Below are 19,171 nucleotides of genomic sequence, written 5' to 3' on the forward strand. Positions count from 1 at the left end.
CTTAAACAGCAGCATGTGTGGAGGTGCAGACTTCAAGATCTTTGCTTAGTGGATATACAACTGCACAGAAACTGGAGCATTTCTCGGGAAAAGAAAAAAAATCAGCAGAAGCTGATTTAAGTCAGCTTGTCTTTTAATCATTTCACATGCAATCACTGTTTGTACACAATTTCCTACGCTCCTTCAAGAAGAGACCAGTTCTAAAATCCTTTCTGAAGAAAGTCAAGCAGCAAATGATTTGGGAAGCTAAAGTCAAGTTGTACAATTAGGTATCCCTAAAAAAAGGGGAGAGAAAAAAGTATTATTCAAGTATTACACATATGACTATTATATTATTACTACCACACTCCCACAAAGGGTTAGAGCCAGGTATTTCTGAACTCTGCTTACCTGTCTTGTGATGATCTCAGGATTTCTGATCTCAAATAAATGAAGCCCTTTGCTGTTCATCAGTGAGGTCAAAGCTGGTTCAATCCCTGTGGAATCAGTACAACCATCCAGTTACGGTTACAGCTCTCCTGGCTTGCTGCTCATTATGTACTGTGACCTTGTCTGTCTGTTGCCAAAAGTTAATTGTGCCCCAACGCCCCGTGACCTTCAGCCTCATGGAAAACTGATTTTCCTGTATCCCACCCATTTACAAAGGTGAAACTTTTCCTATTTCCCACATGAATGTAACAGAAACTTGCACCATTGATGTGAAATGTTCCTCAAGTACCCCAGGCTGTAAGGATTATTACTGGACTTTTGCAGTACATGGGTTTAGAAGATCTGATGATAGATGCTTTACAAAGTACATTGGCACTTCCTTGAAGGGAAAACTCACTTGAAATCACTTCTGGGATCCCGACAACTGAGATCATTTTCTGCAGGAAGTTTCTTATGGACTGATCATTCTGAAAGTCATAAAATTGATACAAAAAAAAATCAAGTTGTAGTTTAGCAACAAATGTCCTAAAGAATACTTGCTTAGGACTTACCTCACTTGGATCAGCTGCCCATTTAAAAACTTTAAACTCTATCCTGAAGGGGAGGTAAAAAATGGGAAAAAAAAAAAAAAAAAAAAAAAAAAAAGGTCAAGAAGAGCTGCAGAAATATTTTTGTGCTGCTTTCAGACATGGGCTAAAAGGAGGAATGGAACACTCAGGAAACCTCAGTACTGACCTGGAATCCAAAGGCTGCAAAATGAGTTTCTTTTCTGCATAGGCAGCTTGTATAGTGACCGTGATTTCCTGCACAGAGATGAACAGTGAAGTTTAGATGTAGCTCCACCTGCCTTGCAGCTGAGAGGTCTTATCTGGAAATTCTGGTTTACTTGCTATAAACCAGAGCTTATCATCCTTCTGGCTTCACCTCCAGATATCACCAGGGGGGGTCTATGTTTTCCTTCTCTATTTGTATGCCACAACTCCTCAAAAAGAGTCTGGTCTACCCTCAGACAGTGATTTGCTTTTGTGCAGCGTTTAGTGCCCATACCAGCCCATAATCACAAGGCTGCACAAGCCATGCTGTCTTATTGTCATGTTACAATTACAGCAAGGATGTTGGCTTTTTTTTTTTTTTGCTACCGCCTTATATTCAGTATAAAGCACTTTGGGGTAAACCAGTGTAACCAGTAACTTTCACACAGGCACACAGAGGAAAAGCTTTGCATCCTTCACAGCTGTATTTTCTCTTTCAGAGGCAACCATCCTCTAGGCAGGGGCTAGAGCTAGAACTGGGAAGCTAGGAGACTTCAGAAAATAAATACATTCCCATGGTGCTTTCATGCTTTCATTCTCTCCTAAAATACCACAGTTAAAGGAGTTTCCGATGTGGTGTTTAATAGGGACACACCAGGGCTTTCTGGTGCTGCACTTACCACCTTGCATACCAACAGTGGGCTGGTCTAATAGAGACGCTGAGCCAACAGGGTCACTATCATCATTCCCAGCCCCAAATGTCACAGGAAGAGACTGCTGTGCTGAAAGAAATTGGTACGCCTTCTCCACTTCCCATGGGTTACCCACCGCCCCTGCCCAGTGTTCCTAGTTGTTGCTGTCCCCAAGCACCCAGCATGGTGCAGACTCAGGACAGAGCTTTTCCAAAGGTCTTCACAGTCAGGAGAAGCAAGGACAGACCTTCTCCATGTACAGAACCATCAGGGACTCTTCTCCTGGGGGAAAGATGTTGATCTCCACTGCTACCAAGGACTTCACAACTGTCCCCTCAGGCTGGAGAGAGATTTCGGGATGGGTGAGACTCCACACCTTGGCCACAGAATCATTATAGGAGGTGCCTTGAAAAATCTGGTCAAATAAAGAGCAAGAGAGGAGTAAGGTTTTTGCCATGCTGCTTCCCAATTTCGTAAAACCTTGCCACACATCTACACATCTAAAACACATCTACACGCGCTTTATGGTTCCCAACTCCCACTCCACTTGTTCTAAGCCCAACAACTCAGATGGGTTTCAGTGAAGCTCTGTCAACACGGAGGGTGGAGAAATCCTCAAAAAGCACAACTTCTCTGTCAACCCCTCATTTCACCATCAGCCAAGACTCATAAATTGTTGTGGGAAGGACACGAGATGTTACAGTTTAAATGAATCAATTTGAAAAGTTTTTTGCTTGACAAAATGCTCTGAATAGAATCAAAAGTTACCAACTGCACCGCCTTCTGCTGCACTTCAGTGTCTTCAATTTCAAACAGTGCCTTCAGAAACAAACCAGAAACAGGTTGTTAAAAAAAAAATAAAATAAAAAATGGAAGAGGAGGTTATGGTTAGCCCCAGCCCAGCCTGGATGGGGCAGAGCATGGATGTGTGGCTTGCAGCATGTCCAGAGGAATGGTTTCTCCTGAATTCACCCCCTCTGTACCTCAGTACTCCTACATAAATTCATGTCACTTTACAACTCAGAAGAGAAGTTTTCTATCATCCGATGTTATCACTCTAAGGGAGAGCACTACCTGGTAGCCTGCAGCTAAGAAGGTACCCGTTTCTGATCAGGTCCACATGTAGTGACTGACTGTGGATTTCAATCTACAAAAATCGGCTCTCACCAAAACCTGAAGTTCAGAGAATTTTTACTCTCCCCCCAAAATACAATGCTATGCAATGGTAAGGAGGGAACCACCCCTGAAAGTCACCTGCAACTTCTTCCCACTGATGTTCATCACCAGGCGTTCATCTAGGAAAGCTGCTGAAGCCAGGGAGTTGAGGATGTGTTCGGACAGCCAGAAGTAGAGCATTCGGGACTCGGAGAGCAGTGATGGGGAGAAAACAGAGTCACTGAAGACATCAGAGTAGTTCTTGTACATGACAAGGCCCTTTAAAAGAAAGCAAGGAGAAGGTATCTGCCCCTGCTGCAGATACCCTTGGCTGCAGTACAGAAGCACTGCCTGCAGCGAGGAGCCAGCCCTTCCCAGCCCTCCAGCTAACACCACGAGCAGAAAACCTTCTGTCTGAGCAGCCTGGGGTACTTTACCTTGTGGTGTGATTCGAGGTAATTTGCTTTTATTAAAGGATCTGATGCAAGGGAAATATCAAGTCCGATATCCTCATCCCGGACAAAATTTGCTGCCAGAATAAAACACAAAATGCTCACATCAGAAATACCACTGTAAGCAGAACTTGCAATATTTTCTTTCGGGGCTTGCTGCAGAAGGTGGCTGGGGAGTTATAAGAGGAATGTGCACAAGGATGGGATGGGTGGATGGGGGTCCCACTCCTCTAAATGCTAGTGCTGATCCTTCCACTGCTCACTGTGGTTTAGTTTTGCCACTGGGACACAGAGATAGTTACTCAGTTTTATACTTTGCCCCTTTTCTGTGACATTTGGGACTAGGAACTGTCAAAAAATCTTCTGCAGGTCGATAAAGATGCTGCAGTATCTCAGCCCTGGTTTCCAAAGCATGTTCCTATTCGAACTAACATCAGTCCTGCAGCTATCCTGCATCTGCCATCATTAAATAATGAAGGAGAAATACATTAGGAACTGAAACATTTCTTTGGACCAGTGCAATCACCCATAACATCAACCTGATGTAGGAAATCATAGCATAAGATAGCCAAGGTTTATTTTGCTGCTGTCTGGGAGTTGGCATCCCATACAGACTTTCAATATATTTTTTTGGTGGATGTGGTTACTGCCCTGCTGGGGCTCGGATATTAAGAGCTACGTATAAAGAAAGCAAGCAGAAAAACAAGGACAGTTACCTGCTAGGTCATGGACATAATTGGCCAGCACCTGGGCAAGATAATTGATCTCATTGCACACCTACAAGAGGAAAGAAAAGAAAAACTGAGGGGGAAGGTGGATTTGGAGGGGCACCTTTGCCAGGAGGAGGTCTCTGGACAGGTGAGGCAGAGCTGGGGGCTGGCAGGCAGGGTCTGCACCATCAGCACAGCCTTTTTGCCTTTCTTATTTGTCATTAAGCGTGTTGATGTTATCTTGCAGGCATATATGAACAGAGGAACATGTGGCACAAACCAACCTTTCCTCCATATTACCTCTCTCTTGAGAACAAACTTCAAAGTGAAGGAGATGAAATCTGTGAAGAGCTGCTTCAACCAGCCCGGCCTGCGGGAGACAGGGAGCGTGGTCAGGGACAGCCCCGGGTCCCGCAGCAGGACCTGTGGCTGAGCACCCGAGGCCCTGTTCTGGAGGGGACCAGACTCACTCCTTGTCTCCTTGGAGGTGAAGTGTTAATTTGTGGAATGACAGGTAGCAGTCTGAAGCATCAGCAGCCACCTGGTCCTCCTGGCACACTGCACGGGATAAGGAAAAAGAAGAGAGGCAGCTGACATACTCCTGGGACAGTGCCGAGACAGCGCTGACGTGGAGCTGCAGGAGGGCTGTCAGAGCTCCCTGCACCTCCTGCTGGAGGTTTCCAAAAGATCTGGGACCCTGCAGAGCAGGGGCAGGTGGGGATACTTTGCACACAGAGGGAGGCTTCTGCTGACAGCTCCTAGAGTCCAGCCAAGTCCTGCAGTCGGGGACTCGGTTGTGTCCTAACATCACTCGGCAGGACCTGGCCGGCTGCATGCTGCCCACAACCAGGGGGCAGGGGGCAGGTTAAGTCATATCGCAAAAAAGTTTGGAAATTGAAATATGTTGCAATACGTGTGGCTTCATGCTGCTTTCCCCAGGAGTTTACCAGAGACAGGGAACACTTTTTGATGCACATGTAGCAATCCAAATCCCTCTCACTCCTTATGGGAGGTGGAGGAGTATGGATTGCCCTGTACTATCAACCTTCCCAAAGACAACACTTCATTCCCGAGCTCTCCTTGGGCCTGACCTAGGGACAGCTGAAAAAGCAGACTGCACAGATGTGCAAGCCTCCCGCAACAAAGCCATAATTTGGCAAACTCATTTGAAACATCCCAATATGTGTTTTATTTTCCAAGTCATCCTGAACTGCAGGAGATGAACGGCTGATCCTGAAGGCACTCCAGAAGGCCAGGCAGTCCTTCACTTTCTGCTGGTGCATCCCAGCATTACCTTGCTGAAATGGTTTGTACCAGCTCCCTCCTCTCAGGCTGTTAGGATTATGAACATTTTGAGGGCCAGCTTGGCTCCAGCCCGGTGTGCAGGGTGGCAGAGGCAGGTGCCACCTGGTCCCCACTGAGGTGCATGGAGCCAGCGCCTGCTTGGGTGGAAACAACTGTGCAAAGGTCCCTATGGCTCGTGGTCCCCAGCTGTTACTTACTCAGTTTAATGTTTATCTGCAGGTCGATGGAAGACTCGATTTCAAAATCAACTGAATGAAAAAGCTGTAGACTGTAGGGGCAGAAAAGAGGACATTCATCAATGGCACACGCGTGTGGGAGCAGCTTTTCCTGACTGCACTCTAGCCACAGGGCAGGTTTCTTTCACAGCACCTTTTACATTGTTCCTTGCACCACGGTGTGCAAAACCCTGGCACGCAGCAGCCTGCCTCAAATAATCTGGCTTTAAACCATTGCAAGCCACCACTTAAGAGAACAGGAACATTAAAACCATTTGTACTGCACGCAGATGACATTTACAGAGCAACGATGGGGAGGGAAAAAAGTCAGCTGGTACATTTTAGCCTTTTCATCTCATGCAAGAGGCAACGGTGAGGACAGAAAGGCAAAAAGTGACATGAGAAAAGGAGCAATGGGGGCAAGCAGCACTGCTGGCGTATAAAATACTGCCTTGCTCAGGCTCCCTTTGTAAGGGAGCCAGAGGAGCACGGCCCCTCTACCTTATGCCTTGGCCTGGGGGCAGTGGCAGGATCCAGGGCTGCGGTGCTCAGCCCCCAGGTACTTACAACCAGGCCCCAGCGTAGCCGTAGGTCAGGGTGCCCTTGAAGACGGCCGTCACATTTTTAATGGCAATGTCGATGGCATCGTTCTCCTTGAGCTCCACCTCACTCTGCTCGATGGACAAATCGTTGACCTGGATGCTAAAAATGACCAAAAAAAAAAAAAACCATAAATTAATTGTTCCATGTGGGCACTTTTTATGACTGGGTGCACCAGGTTTGCTCCTGAGGTTTCTGTGGGATTTGTGCCAGCTCTGGGAAGCACTAGGGAGCTCAGCCTCGGTGCACGGCTCCTCACTTGCCACACACTTCCATACACATCTAGGGATCACTTGAACGCCTGAAGCTGGGAACACACAGCTGCGTGCTTTGTAAAAAACTCTATTTTATTGTAGTGCTCTTTTTTTTTTCAGTAGCAGTTACAGCAGGAAATCTACCCCGTGTTTGCATCATTGCATTTGTCATTTCCAAATTTGTCATTTCCTGTTGGTAACACGGTGAAACCCAGCTGTCCTTGTCACAAAGCAGGTCCTGTGCTGAGGGGTGTTCCAGCACAGGACGAGCCCTTGGCACCACCTATTGACAACAGCCCTGAGAGCTGGACAGCCCCGGGACTGCACTCCCTGTCCTGCTTTTCAGAGACCTGCTCTTCTCTGCTTCCTCACTGTCCTCCCAGGGAGCTGGAAAAGCTCTCAAAAAACGCACCAACAGCCTAAACCTTCACGTGCAAATGACTTGTCTGAAAGGCCTAGATAAGAAAGTGCATCTCTGTCTTTGCTTTCTCACATAATTACTGGACCAAAGCTCCCTTCCCAGGCCAACATTCCCTGCCCTCCACCAGCCTGTGGTGCCCCAGCCCAGGGGCTCAGCAATACTCACTTGCTTAGCCCGTAAGCCACCTTGCCAAGGAGCCGCACGGACCTTTCCCCGGTGATGTTTGGGAAGTTGGCATTCCTGAAGGCTGCTTGAATGACCTGTGCTGTTTCCTGGTTCACTGTCGGTGGAAGAAAAGAGCAAAGATAGCTGAAGTGCAGTCCCTTCGAGCTGCAGAATCAGGTCTGCACCTGGGATTAAAGCACACGCCACATCTGTGCCATCGGGGCAGATTTTGGCAAGGTCAAAGCTGTTCTTCTCTTTGTGCTGCACCAGCCATTGACTTTACCCTTGTGCTTTGCTCTGTTGCTGCTTGCAGAGATTACCGGCAGCTGCTGGGGCTCCAAAGAAAAGCTTCTGAGACTGAACTTTCTGTGCCCATTTTCCTAAAATTATCCAGCCTGTACCAGCCTCAGGCACACATCTTAGCCAGGGGATGAGTTTTGGGCAGGCATTTTTCCTTCCAGAAATACCCGCTCTTATTCATGCACTATCATCAGAGAGGATGGGATAGAGCTGAGTCCACCTTTTGCAGAAATTCTTCCCCCACCCACAAAGCCCCCAAGCCCTTGAAAAAACAGCAACAACAAATAAACAGAGGGGGGAAAAATAATAAAAAGAAAAAAACAGCAGTGAAACCTCACTTCTCCCCTTCTGCAGACTGATCCCCAAGAGGCAAGATTCCCGTGAGGCAAAATGTCCAACACTGGTTAGCTCCAGATCTTCCGTCCCACCAGCCTGGGCACCATCCCTACCTCCCAGGCAGGTAGCAGCACCTTGCCAGAAGAGCAGTTTCCACGAGAGCCAGGGAAGCGAGAAATCCCCTCACCTGGCTGATCTGCCATCACTACCTTCTGACGGAGGGGCAAAACGCAGTCCCGCACGGCGGGCACTTACACAGCAACGCCGCGGGTTTGGTCATCCTGCAGACGATCCCCGTGGCTCTGTCAGGGACCGGCCCAAACTCGCAGGCTGCTGCTGTGTGGACGAGCACTAGCAAGATCCCGACGAAGATCCCAGAAGATCCCAGCCTCATCCTGCCAGCCCAGAGCATCCCCAGACAGAGCAGAGAGCGCTGAGAAGTGACTGATTCTCGCCTGGCCAAGGCTGCTTTCATACCTCCAAGCGGAGCTCGTTCAAAGCAGGACATGACCTGCTTCCTCCGGTTATCAAAACTCATCACACATTTCCTAATCTGCCTATAGCTTCCTCAGCCCCCGTCAAGTCGCACGTTGCCTTCCTCCCGCAGCTGGTGCTTGGGCTGCAGGACGTGGCTCTCCTGCCAAGACTGCAGAGCTCGGGGGACGCTGCATCGGGGTGGTGGGGAAGGCTGGGTACGGAGCTGGGGTGGGATGAAGCCAAGGGAGCAGCCCCACGCTCAGTTCATCGTTTGCTCTTGGCACAGAAGCATTCCACGTTTTGTACTCCTGCAGCAACGTCTCAGCAAAGCGCTCTTGGAAAGACACCAGCCTGTATCATCAGGCACCCCCTGATTTTAGGCACACAGTGGGGAAATCGAGGCACGCTGTGCTGAGACCACATCCCTGCAGCGCTCTGTGAGCACAGGGCTGAGGCTTTCTGCCCCTCAGAGGGATTTGTGGACTGCCTCTAGTTTGCTGCCTTCCAGGTAAGGATGAATCTTGTACCTGGCTCCTCAGCTGCTATTTAGGAAACTTCAGAAACCCACATTCAAATCTGCTCCTTGCGCACACCCACACCCTGCACACCACGGACTCCGAACCTCGTTGTGGTGCTGGGGCCAACCACAAAATGAGATCCAGGGCCAAAAAAAAAAGAGCCTGGTTGTTTCCTCAGTAAGACTCCCACAAATGAGCTTCCCCACAGGACGGATGGCAAAGGGAAGGCGAGACCTCAGCGATGCTGGGAGCGGTCAGCACCCCTGGGTGAGGCGAGGCGAGGCACCGGCCTCCCTCCTCTCCCTGGCGGACACCTCGTCCTCCCGCAGCGGGTGAGCACGTTTCCTCCGGGGAGCCCTGCTGTCCGGCGGCCCCCGCCCTGCCACTTTGTTTTCTTCCTGAGTTGAGAAAGTGAATGGCCTTGGGTACCCTGCCGGAGGCACTCGCGGTCACCAAGCAGCCCAGGAGCACAGCGGCCTGGGACAGGCTCCCCACCACCGTGTTATGAACAGGGAACCAAAGCTGCACCAGGCACGGACCCATCACAAGGTGAGCTCCCATGCTCACGTGTCATTTTGATTCAAGAGACTTTCCTCCTGCTGTGGCTCTGGCTTCTGTACTTCAGCTCACGGCCTCCACAGCAGCTCTGGGGGACACCAGGACAGCGGCCAAGGCTGGCACAGGGGGGTTCCTCCAGCCACACCGTGGCAAACTCCTTCAGCATTGAGACACTTAAACCATCAGAGGTGATTTCAGCTGTCGGAGGTGACAGCAGCACACCGCCTGCACCCTCGGCTGAGCTTTTGGCAGAGGAAGGTCCTGCTGCTCCACACCTACAGCAGGAGCCGTGCAGGCAGTCACCATGAGAGCAGAGCAGCACCCCGGAGTTCACAGCCACCCCTCCACCCAGGGCAGGAGCCGCTACCAGCAAAAAGGAACCGCAAAAAGCAGGTGTTTGGGTACAGGGGCTGCTGCCCAGGGTGTGTAAGAGCAAGGAGCCAGCCCCAAGATGCTGGTCCTGGTAACTGAGGCATTTGCAGCCTCCTTAACCGATGGCTCCTGCAGCGAGGACAGGCAAGGACAGGGGGCTACTGCTGGGCATTGACCTCCAGCAGGAAGGGAAAAGCCAATTTCCACCCACAGCAGCAGAAGCACGCTGCCTGTGGCGGTGCCACGAGCATCACTGCCCTGGAGTAACCAGAGCAGAGGCCAGCACAGGGAGAACAGAGCAGCCTGCCTGCCCTCTACACAAGGCCACGCTGTGCTAGCATCAGGCAGAGCAGGTTTAAAAACCCGAAGAAAGGTTAAGCTCCCAAGCTGCCGCTCTAGTGCTTGCAAAGGGAGCGGTGGAAGATGTTTTTGATAAGTATTTGCTGCCTAAGGTTTTCTCTGGAAGCTGTGCACTCACCACCTGGCTGGGGGCTGTACGCTGGGGTTGTTTTTCCCCCCCCTGCAATATCCAGGGGTTTGTGGTGGTGCCGTTAATCTTTACACTGCATTGACCTGAATGCTCGGTGTTACCCTGCAGCTGCTTCCTGAGATAGCCTTCCAGGTAGCCTGGCCACGCTCTGCGCTGTCAGCAAGACGGGTTCCAGCACCACCTCCAGGACTCCTCCAGCAGCTCAGCCCCAGGATGGCCCCAAGGGAAAGCACAAGCCCAGCTGCTCCTGCCTGACACAGATCCAGCACCGGGTAGGTAAAGGACAAAAAGTGTCCAGCACCAGCCCTTGGAGGCTGTGGTTGTGCATCTTTTGCATTATCCAGGGTTGTGGTCAGTCCCCGGCAGCAGGAGTCTTTGGTTGGAGAGATTCAGCTTCAAAAATTTAGTCAAATTGGTACCACAACAGGCTTGAACATTACACAGGAAATAAAACCACAAACCCATTTGTGAATTGAGATAAACCATCACCTGGGAGGTAAACAACCTTTAATACTTTCTGAACCATGAAGACTTGAATGCCTTCCATGAAATTGTAGCAAAGTCCACCTACTTTCTCCTGCCAGCACAAAGATCTCCATAAAGCAAACGCTGGCACCCAGGTAGCCAAGGCTGAGGACAGCTGGGTTGAAGGCTGCAAGAGCAGCCAGCTGTCTCTCAGCACTGACTCTGCCCTGCCAAACATAGGCTGAAAAAGGCATCAGACACAAGTTTCAGTGCTAATATAAGAAATCCGTGTGGTTTCTCTGCAACATGTCAAGAAGCAATCACAAGACATGCCTGGAGGCATCATCCTCCAGCATTAGCTCAATCCTCCCTGGCAGGCAGAGCATCAGCTCACTTCAAGCTCCTCGCTTACAACACAAGTTTGTAAGCCTGGCTATAGACCAGGCTTATTTTATACAACATTTAACAACCAGACAGACTAGCAAACATTTCAGAAGCTCTTCGTACAGACCAGAGAGGCTGGGATGAGGTGATGAGGGGCAGTCAGCATGCTTGTGACAGTGGGGAAATGGCCACAGGATGGCCTCCAGCTGGCCCCACAGCTCTAAGCTCCAGCTCCTCAAATCCCACTGGCCTCAAACAGCGAGAGGTACATCCCTGGGCAAAAAGCAACGGGAGGTTGTAACACTGATGGGGAACTGCACAGCCATTGGGATGTCTCCACCTGCTGCAGGCACACAGGTGACAATCCTCTTTGTCTCCAGAGCCACCACACTCCGGGCTTTGTCGCTGAGCACCAGGGAAGCTGGTTTTATTCTGCTGCTCACTTTGCCACCCTGTGGACAGTCACCACCTGCACAACCAGCCTGGTTTTGAGGAACTGCAAAGCTTGCCCACATCTGAACACGCATTGCAGTTGTGCTTGCAAGCATGAAGATGTAAAACAGCAGCTGGTTCATTCAGCTGGAAGTGTGAGCCAAGACAAACTCGCTCTCCCAATCCAGCTTCCTAAACCCGTATCCTTGAAGCTGCCGAAAGCAAATAGCCTCAGAAAGAACCACCAGCTCTTCTCATCCCAGTACAGGACCACATTAATACTTAATCAGTTCCCAGAAAACTTCATATCTCTTAGACTTTTCAGCCTTATTGTGGAGGATACAATGTTCATCTTTGCCTAATTTCTAACTTCAACTAATTTACAGCTGGGGTTTGCTGTCTCACCCACAGCTGGCATGCCTATCCTCCTCCTTGCAGTCACTGCTTACAGATCTCAATGTTTGTGGCCCCTCTATACCTCTGAAAATTGTTGTATTAGGTGTTTCAGAAATAACCCAGCACTGGAGGCTTGCCTACACCACGCTACCAAAACAGTTTCATTGCCGAGAAGTAGCCTTTTCTTTTGAGTTTAGGCTCTAAAATCAACATTAAAATCAACATATCAGTTGATTTAGGCACTTGGAGATACTCAAATGATAATTAAGATAAATCTAGCAGAAAAAAATCCATAATCTGCAAAAAAAAATGCTGAGCACAGGTCAATTCACCACAAGCAGAGAAAGAAACGGGGAAAATGCCTCCAAGGCTTATGCAAGAATATACACCTTAAGTAACAAAACTCAGTTCTCAAATTACTTAGTTCTAAGTATGTACAGGCAGCTTTATTGCTAACTTTTAGCACCTGGTGCTACCCTTCCTCCCCACCCAGGTCTCCAGTGGCAGAAAAGCTACTTGATAATGCTTTGAACAGGTTTTCTTCCAAGCCAAAAAACTGCTGCTAACATTCAACTTGCTACAGCTGGTGACTCCAAACTGTGCCTAACACCAGGATGGTCTGAAGTGGAAGATGGAGCTGTCCAGGTTGCTAGGCTATTTGCAGAAACTCATGCACATGAATCCTGACACTTTAGCCTTAGACAGTTTTACCAACTTGCTCCAAGGAAAAACATGAAGCTGCATGAATACTGTCCCTGGACACAGCATACCTTGAGGAGTTAAATCCCTGAACCAAAATCACGCATTGCAAAGACACCAGTCACCCACCGGACTCAAGGGGTCAGACACCAGACTTTCCAGACACCCACAGTACTGCCTGCTTCAAGATGCCCATGGCCTTTGTGCCAACAGCTTCCAACAAGCAAGTGAGCTATCCAGGGCAATGAGTACTGAAGGCTGCTGAACACAGCTAAGGAGTTGACATTTCTGCAAGCATATTTTTACCTTAATTCATTTATCGTTTTTCAATAAAAAGAGCCCACAATGAGCATATACAAGTACAGACGTGCCTGCAATTTTTTATTGAATCAAAGCCCTTAACCATATCAGAAATCAAAAGGAAAATCAAATACAAAAGATTCATTTTTCATTCCAGAGCCAACTAAGTTGAACATAGGTTTTAGACTGCTTTAACTTTACATCTGAAAACGGTACGCTAACATCTTGCATAAGTTCTTGCTAAATAAAGTTGAATGCACTTACTCTTCTCCCATGATTTGGAAGTAGGGGATAATTATGTCTCAAGATTAAAGTATCTGAATTTGGCAGCTTAGTATTTAGACTGCAGCTCCACTGAAATAATTGCTTATCAGGAGGTCACTGTCTCACAGTCCCCCCACTTTGCCAAGGAAATTGCACAATACATCTTTCATAGGAAAATATTTACATGAAGTTTAAAATATTGTTGAAGCAATTTAACAATAGATTCTTCCTAAAAACCTGCTAATGCATATCTAGCAATTTGTTTCAAGATACTACACTCAGTGTAATTTAAATAGCATTTGAAACATTCCAACAGGAATCACATTGCACAGAAGAAGCAATTTGCTTCCCTAACATTTTTGCACACCTGCTTAGAGCCTGTGCATTTAGTGCACAAGTTTACAATGCCAAGCTTCTATGTAGGTTTCTACTAAATGCTACAGAAAGTTCTTTGGAATGAGAAGAATCATCTCATCTCTGTGCCACAACTTAAGGCTTCTTGGAGAAGTTTGATTCATCAGTGAAGGCCAGAGAAATGCCACACATTTGCACTTGTGCCGGAGTTCTTATCCATTTCACTCAGGGAGACTAAAGCCCAACGACATTTCAGACAAGCAGGCTGGTGTCAATTGCGGGTCACCCTAGGCCCTTCTGGAAGGAGGGATGCAAAGAAAGTCTTGAAAAAAACCCATGCTGTGCTCATAAACGAAGGGTTGGCCTGCTGCAGTTCTGGTAAAGCTTGGCCCTCATCAGGTGCCACTTCATTGTCATCTGCTCTGTCCACATTTCCTCCCTGCTGAAGTAGAGAATATTCAGTGAGTCATTGTAGAAGTGCATTAGAAAAATCAGGTAACCAGCACTATTGTTACTTGAATTTCACTGTCAGAATATGAAACCCATGCAGTACTCCTGTACCAAAGTATCTCCCAACAACCACACAGTTAGCAGAGCAAGCCGCACACTATGCTGTGGCTAACTCATGCCGTATGTCCAGGAGGACTGCTTGGGACAGACACAAGCACCAGATCAGGTGAACTATGTATGCATTTACAGCTCACTTAGTGAACAGTGACGTCAGCCACAAGTGTCAACTGTAAATGCAGGACTCATATGCCACCAGTCTTCAGTTACAGAATTTGCATGGTCTTTGGCAGGCCATTTTCCACCATAACACCCCAAAAACCAAATAACTAGAAGACAGCATGCAGCCTGCAATATTCTGTAGAATGAACTACACCAAAAGCAGCACGCTGGCAACTATTCAGCCACAGAAGATGCTTCTCCACAAAAGTTAGTCATTTTTAGTACTAAATTGTAATTACAAAACTAGAAGTGAAACTTCACAGGGTTTCTATGTTGCTATTTTAGAAAAAAAGCAGAAGACGATACCTGTAAGTTATTGTTCTGGTCCTGGTTTACAGCAGCTTGACGAGGAACGTTATCTGGGAGGGGTTGAACCGGTCGCTGTCTAAATGGAAACCATCCAACATGATGCCTGGGGAAGCCAACACATTTGTATTAATAGTGGCTAACCACTACTCCTTCCTGTTACACCAAGACAGTTCAGTAACACCTGACTGCTCTAATCACTGCAGACAGCAAATTCAACATTTTTGCCCTGACCTGGGAAGTATTTTAAAGTCTCTTAATAGCAGGCAAACCGTGGAATAGGATGACACAGCTGAACACCTGCTAGCATTCAAAATAAGCAGCACTGCACCTAGGTTCATAACTGTGTAATCAGGACTAAGCCTGCTGGAAGATGCTGCTACAGGTACAGAACTGGAACCTGCATTTTAATACGTTATGTGTACCCCTGGGTACCTTCTCTGATCCTAAAGGGCACAAAGAACAGGAGAAATGGCACCATCTTACCAAAACACAGCAGGCCATGCAGACCCACTTAAAAAATTAGCATCTCTACAGTGACTATAGCTTGTAACCCAAACCAAGTTGTTTAAAGTTGCATTTTAGGATTATCAACAGTAAATTTAAGGACTTGTAATGTTGCAATCCATCTTCCCCCTCCAAACCTGCATACAGATTGGAAGAGCTGAGCATTTGATCTGCTCCAGTCTCAACTGATAGGCCTCTGAAATCCTGCCTGTAGGTCTAGATCGCTTGTCTCACTGGTGGTAAAAATTTACAAGGGGGACAGATCATCTCTCAGACATCCCAAACATTTCAGAGGGCCTGTTATCTTTATTTTACTTGTAAAAGATTTATCCCAAGTTTCTTCCTCCTCTAGAGGCTCAAAAGCAACTTAGGGCACTGACTTTCATTTGCTTTTGTCTTTTCTTCTGAAACGCAACACAGCAGAAAAACCTTTTCTTTGTTTCCAACAGTTTTCTAAAAAGGCAAGTCAACTACAACAGCTACAGTACAGAAGAGGGGCGAGAGGCTCCACTACCACCTATTCATTCTTCTTGGAACCCATAGGCCGAAGTTGTATTGTTGCTAAACACCAGGATGAGATGTGCAGTTCATCTTCTCAGGTGTAAGAGTTCTCTAGGCTCAAAGACCAGAAAGCTCACACCACCCTGCAGAGCACAGCACTTCTACAACAACATTTCTGACAATGCTAGAGATCAACACCATGCACTTACAGATACATCAGCACAGTGCCGCCCATAACCAGGAGGAATCTGCTGATACTGGAGTAGAAATAGATGATGTTGACAAAAACATAGAACAGCGTTGCAGAGTAGAGCCAGTCCAACCAATCCCGATTGCCACCCTCCTCCTCTTCTTCCATGAGGGGCCCCCCTTGGGCATTCATCCTTAAGTTCTGGTTGGCTGCTGCATTAACCTGTGGGGCAGCATTCTGGTTTCCAGGTTGATTTTGTGCAGGAAACGGATCTGGGAGAGGAGCTGGGGGTGTCACTTGTGCCACTGGTATCTCCTGAGAACGTCGTGGGTGAGACTGGTCAGCAGATGCAGCAGTAGAGGCCAAACTGAAAACCAGAAAGCAGAAAGAGTAAGGCTTAACTCAAATCCCATCGTGTGAAACAGACACCAAAAGCTTGTCCATCTTCAGAGTACAGAACTACAAAGTCAGGTCACACAAAAGTGGCAAGTAAGCACAGAGACTCCATGGGTTAAAAACACAAATTTGGGCTCTGCCTATGACAAACAGTTACAAGACGACTTCAAATCAAACCACACACCTTCACTTTAGCAACTTCAACACTTCATAAAAAAAATTTCTGGAGCAATCTAAAGTATTCAGGAAGGCTGCCACGATTGTCTTACATGCACCAAGGATTTCCAGTTTGGAGGATAATTAAAAATGTCAAAAAAGTTTGTAAGGAGCTAAGGCTTATCAGCAGAATTAGATTTACTCTAGAGATGCCTGATCCCAGTGAAGGCAGGCAGAGATCTGCCATTTGCAAGATTCAAATCACTAGCCTAAAGAATAAGCCAAGCACCAGATGACAGAGCTGCATTTCCACACCACAGAGTGCAAAGTACAACAGAAAAAGTCTGACCATACTAAACCAAAAGAGGAAGGACTACAAGAAGTTCTCCATTTCCTTGTATTACAGTTTCTGTTTTTTACTAGTAGCTTCACAAAGACTTACTATTGCATGTAATATTGTCTTGCGTAAATCTGCTGAAGCCAGGACATCTGAAGCATGCTATAGGTCGTATAAGCAGAAAACCCTGGGGCCACAGTCTGGAAAGGATTCAGAGGTGTTTCAGGTCTGTTCAAAAGAAACACTTGTTAACAAACACTGCACGAGACAGTTATTACAGGACACGTGTAAATAGCTTTTACCATTTCATGCACTGAAACGAAATGAATTCTTCCTCATGCATTATAGCCATCTCTCTCTACCCAAATGAATAAAAGGAAGATTTCCATCTAACAGTAGGGCATTTTCCTTTGACTTCTTCCATGCCCACTAAAGCTTATACACCCTGATGACCTTTGGCCTATGTTCCATTGTCCTTGCCTTGAGACATGGCATAAGGGGCTAGTCCGCCCCAGAAAGGTCAATGTTTTAAAGATCTTAGTGATGTATTCACCTAGTATTGGCTTCTGCTGAAGCCTGTCCACCCGAAGAACATCTCTGTCTTCCGCCATCTGAGGAAGATGCAGCTGGTTCTTGACTAGCTTCTGACATTAGCCTTGGCTGACCAGTTTTAACCTAGAGACATCAACACAGTTAGTGATGAATTACTATTCTAGTGATGAATTACTATTAACGTCTTATGCAAAAAGGCTACCTCACACTGAACACAGCTCTTAATTTAGAAGCACCGTTACGCAGTTCATGCACTTTCTGCACCAGGTGCCTCCAGGTGCCATTGCAATACCGTATTTACTGTGTATTACTGTGTATTTTCAGTTTTTGCCAACAGTCAAGTCCCCTCTGGGGATTAAAGAACTGGAAAAAAAAACTGTCAGAAGTGCACTGAATAAGTGCACTTCAATTTTAGCTACTAGAGTTTCTGCTTGCTTACACATTTGCTGTACACAGATGTAATTCAAGAGCTGTTCTGCAGTAATACATCTGTGTAATATTCAGACAAAGGGTGACTCACAACTGGCAAGCTCCAAACATGGGTAAGATAAGTTCAAATGTCTATATTGGGCAACAAACACTTCAAGATACTTGAAAATAAAAATAAGTTTCCACGTTTGCACTTAAGACTCCAAGTACTCAGATCAATTACTAATGTTTATCTTGAGCTTCCTCTATAGGAAGAGTCATGAACAGTTAAGAGTGTCTTCAACTAACAGTCTTCCTTCCCCACACATTAATAGAGCAATCAGAACTATTTTCTGTTTCTATTAATTCTATTTCTATTAACTATATCTTCTGCCCATGAAAAGCCTCCTTACAAAAGAGACCAGGATATGACAGGTCACATTCTACTTAACAAAACAGAGTTTACCAAAAAGCAGTTTCCCTCTTAGCACTATTGTTACAGCTAGACTACAATTGAGACATTTCTTAACAGGTGCAATCCTGATCTTTACCAACAAACCACAGGTTATTTTTGAGCTTAATCCAAATACATTCTCACACTCGAAACCAATCTAATCACCAGCAATACTGCCAATGCATTAGCAGGAAACACCTGCAATATCAACAAACTTCTACAGCCAGAGACTCAAAGCAGGGCATTAGCTTAGTACCTCTGAGCTGGTTTCTTGCACATTCACAGGAGCCTTGAGGTTGTACACCAAATGAAGAGCATGCAACTCCTCCTGCTAAAAAATAAGTACATGAAAAATTGAATCTCTCGTGACACACTTGGCACACCTCAGCGCAGCAAAAAATAAAATATTTTTGTACCTTTGGCAGGAAGTCCTCGAGATGCTGGTGATCGAGCAGCAGCTTCCCACAATAAATCAGCTTCTGCTCCTCCTCGGGCTTGGAAGGAGAAGGAAAAACAAGATTATTTTTTTGCTCGGCCGAGCTGGAAGCCGCTGACCGCAGCCCCACGCCAGCAGCACCCCCGCGGCGTTAACGATTAACAGGGGCCGGCCCCGGTCACCGCAGGGCCCTGACGGGAGCAGGGCCCGCCGCAACCGCGCCCGGGCCTTGCGTCAGCCGAGTGTCCTCCCCCGCCCGCGGCCCTCAGACCCTCACCGGCTCCCCGGGCACGATGCGGCGCAGCTCGGCCTTGAGGCGCCGCACGGTCCACGCGGGCTCGGCGCTGAGGCGCAGGTCGGGGTGGCGCCGCGCGGGGCTGCGCACCAGCAGCGAGACCCGCGGCCGCTCCGCCATGACGCGCACCTAAGGCGGTGCCCGCCGCCGCCCGCCCCTTTTATACCCTCCCGCCTCGCCCCGCCCTCCTTCCCCGGCTCGTTGGCCGCAGTCGATTGGCTGAGAAGAGGGGAGAGGGGGACACGTGGGCCAATGGGAGGGAGAGAAGGGGGCGGAGCGCCGCGTTGCCATGGCGACCGCTCCTCCCGCCCCTCCCCTTCCCGCCCGTGGGGGGCTCGCGGCGGGGCCGTGGGGGCGAGACCGGGGCGAGGGCCCCGGGGGCACGGAGCGGGGCCGGGGGGCTCCGTGC

The 19,171-nt window shown here is 47.9% G+C and overlaps 2 protein-coding genes across 2 annotated transcripts; both read right to left on the reverse strand.

Annotated features, from left to right (window-relative positions):
- Nucleotides 1-200: 200 nt before the first annotated feature.
- On the reverse strand, nucleotides 201-8,198 carry CETP (cholesteryl ester transfer protein). Its single transcript, XM_032195948.1, has 16 exons — nucleotides 8,042-8,198; nucleotides 7,151-7,271; nucleotides 6,278-6,412; nucleotides 5,693-5,763; nucleotides 4,661-4,748; nucleotides 4,491-4,560; nucleotides 4,197-4,257; nucleotides 3,466-3,557; nucleotides 3,128-3,307; nucleotides 2,642-2,692; nucleotides 2,121-2,288; nucleotides 1,165-1,232; nucleotides 981-1,023; nucleotides 827-896; nucleotides 391-476; nucleotides 201-275 (listed from the first exon to the last, which is right to left on the reverse strand). Exons 1-16 carry the CDS (start codon nucleotides 8,196-8,198, stop codon nucleotides 201-203), a joined length of 1,536 nt encoding a protein of 511 aa, XP_032051839.1.
- Nucleotides 8,199-12,931: 4,733 nt separating this feature from the next.
- Nucleotides 12,932-18,882, reverse strand: HERPUD1 (homocysteine inducible ER protein with ubiquitin like domain 1). The gene is made up of 8 exons (XM_032195778.1): nucleotides 18,745-18,882; nucleotides 18,448-18,525; nucleotides 18,288-18,362; nucleotides 17,171-17,292; nucleotides 16,723-16,845; nucleotides 15,748-16,095; nucleotides 14,531-14,636; nucleotides 12,932-13,937 (listed from the first exon to the last, which is right to left on the reverse strand). Exons 1-8 carry the CDS (start codon nucleotides 18,880-18,882, stop codon nucleotides 13,767-13,769), a joined length of 1,161 nt encoding a protein of 386 aa, XP_032051669.1. The 3' UTR covers nucleotides 12,932-13,766.
- Nucleotides 18,883-19,171: the final 289 nt, after the last annotated feature.

Source organism: Aythya fuligula, chromosome 12 (genome assembly GCF_009819795.1).
Source record: "Aythya fuligula isolate bAytFul2 chromosome 12, bAytFul2.pri, whole genome shotgun sequence".
In the NCBI taxonomy this organism is placed as follows: Eukaryota; Metazoa; Chordata; class Aves; order Anseriformes; family Anatidae; genus Aythya; species Aythya fuligula.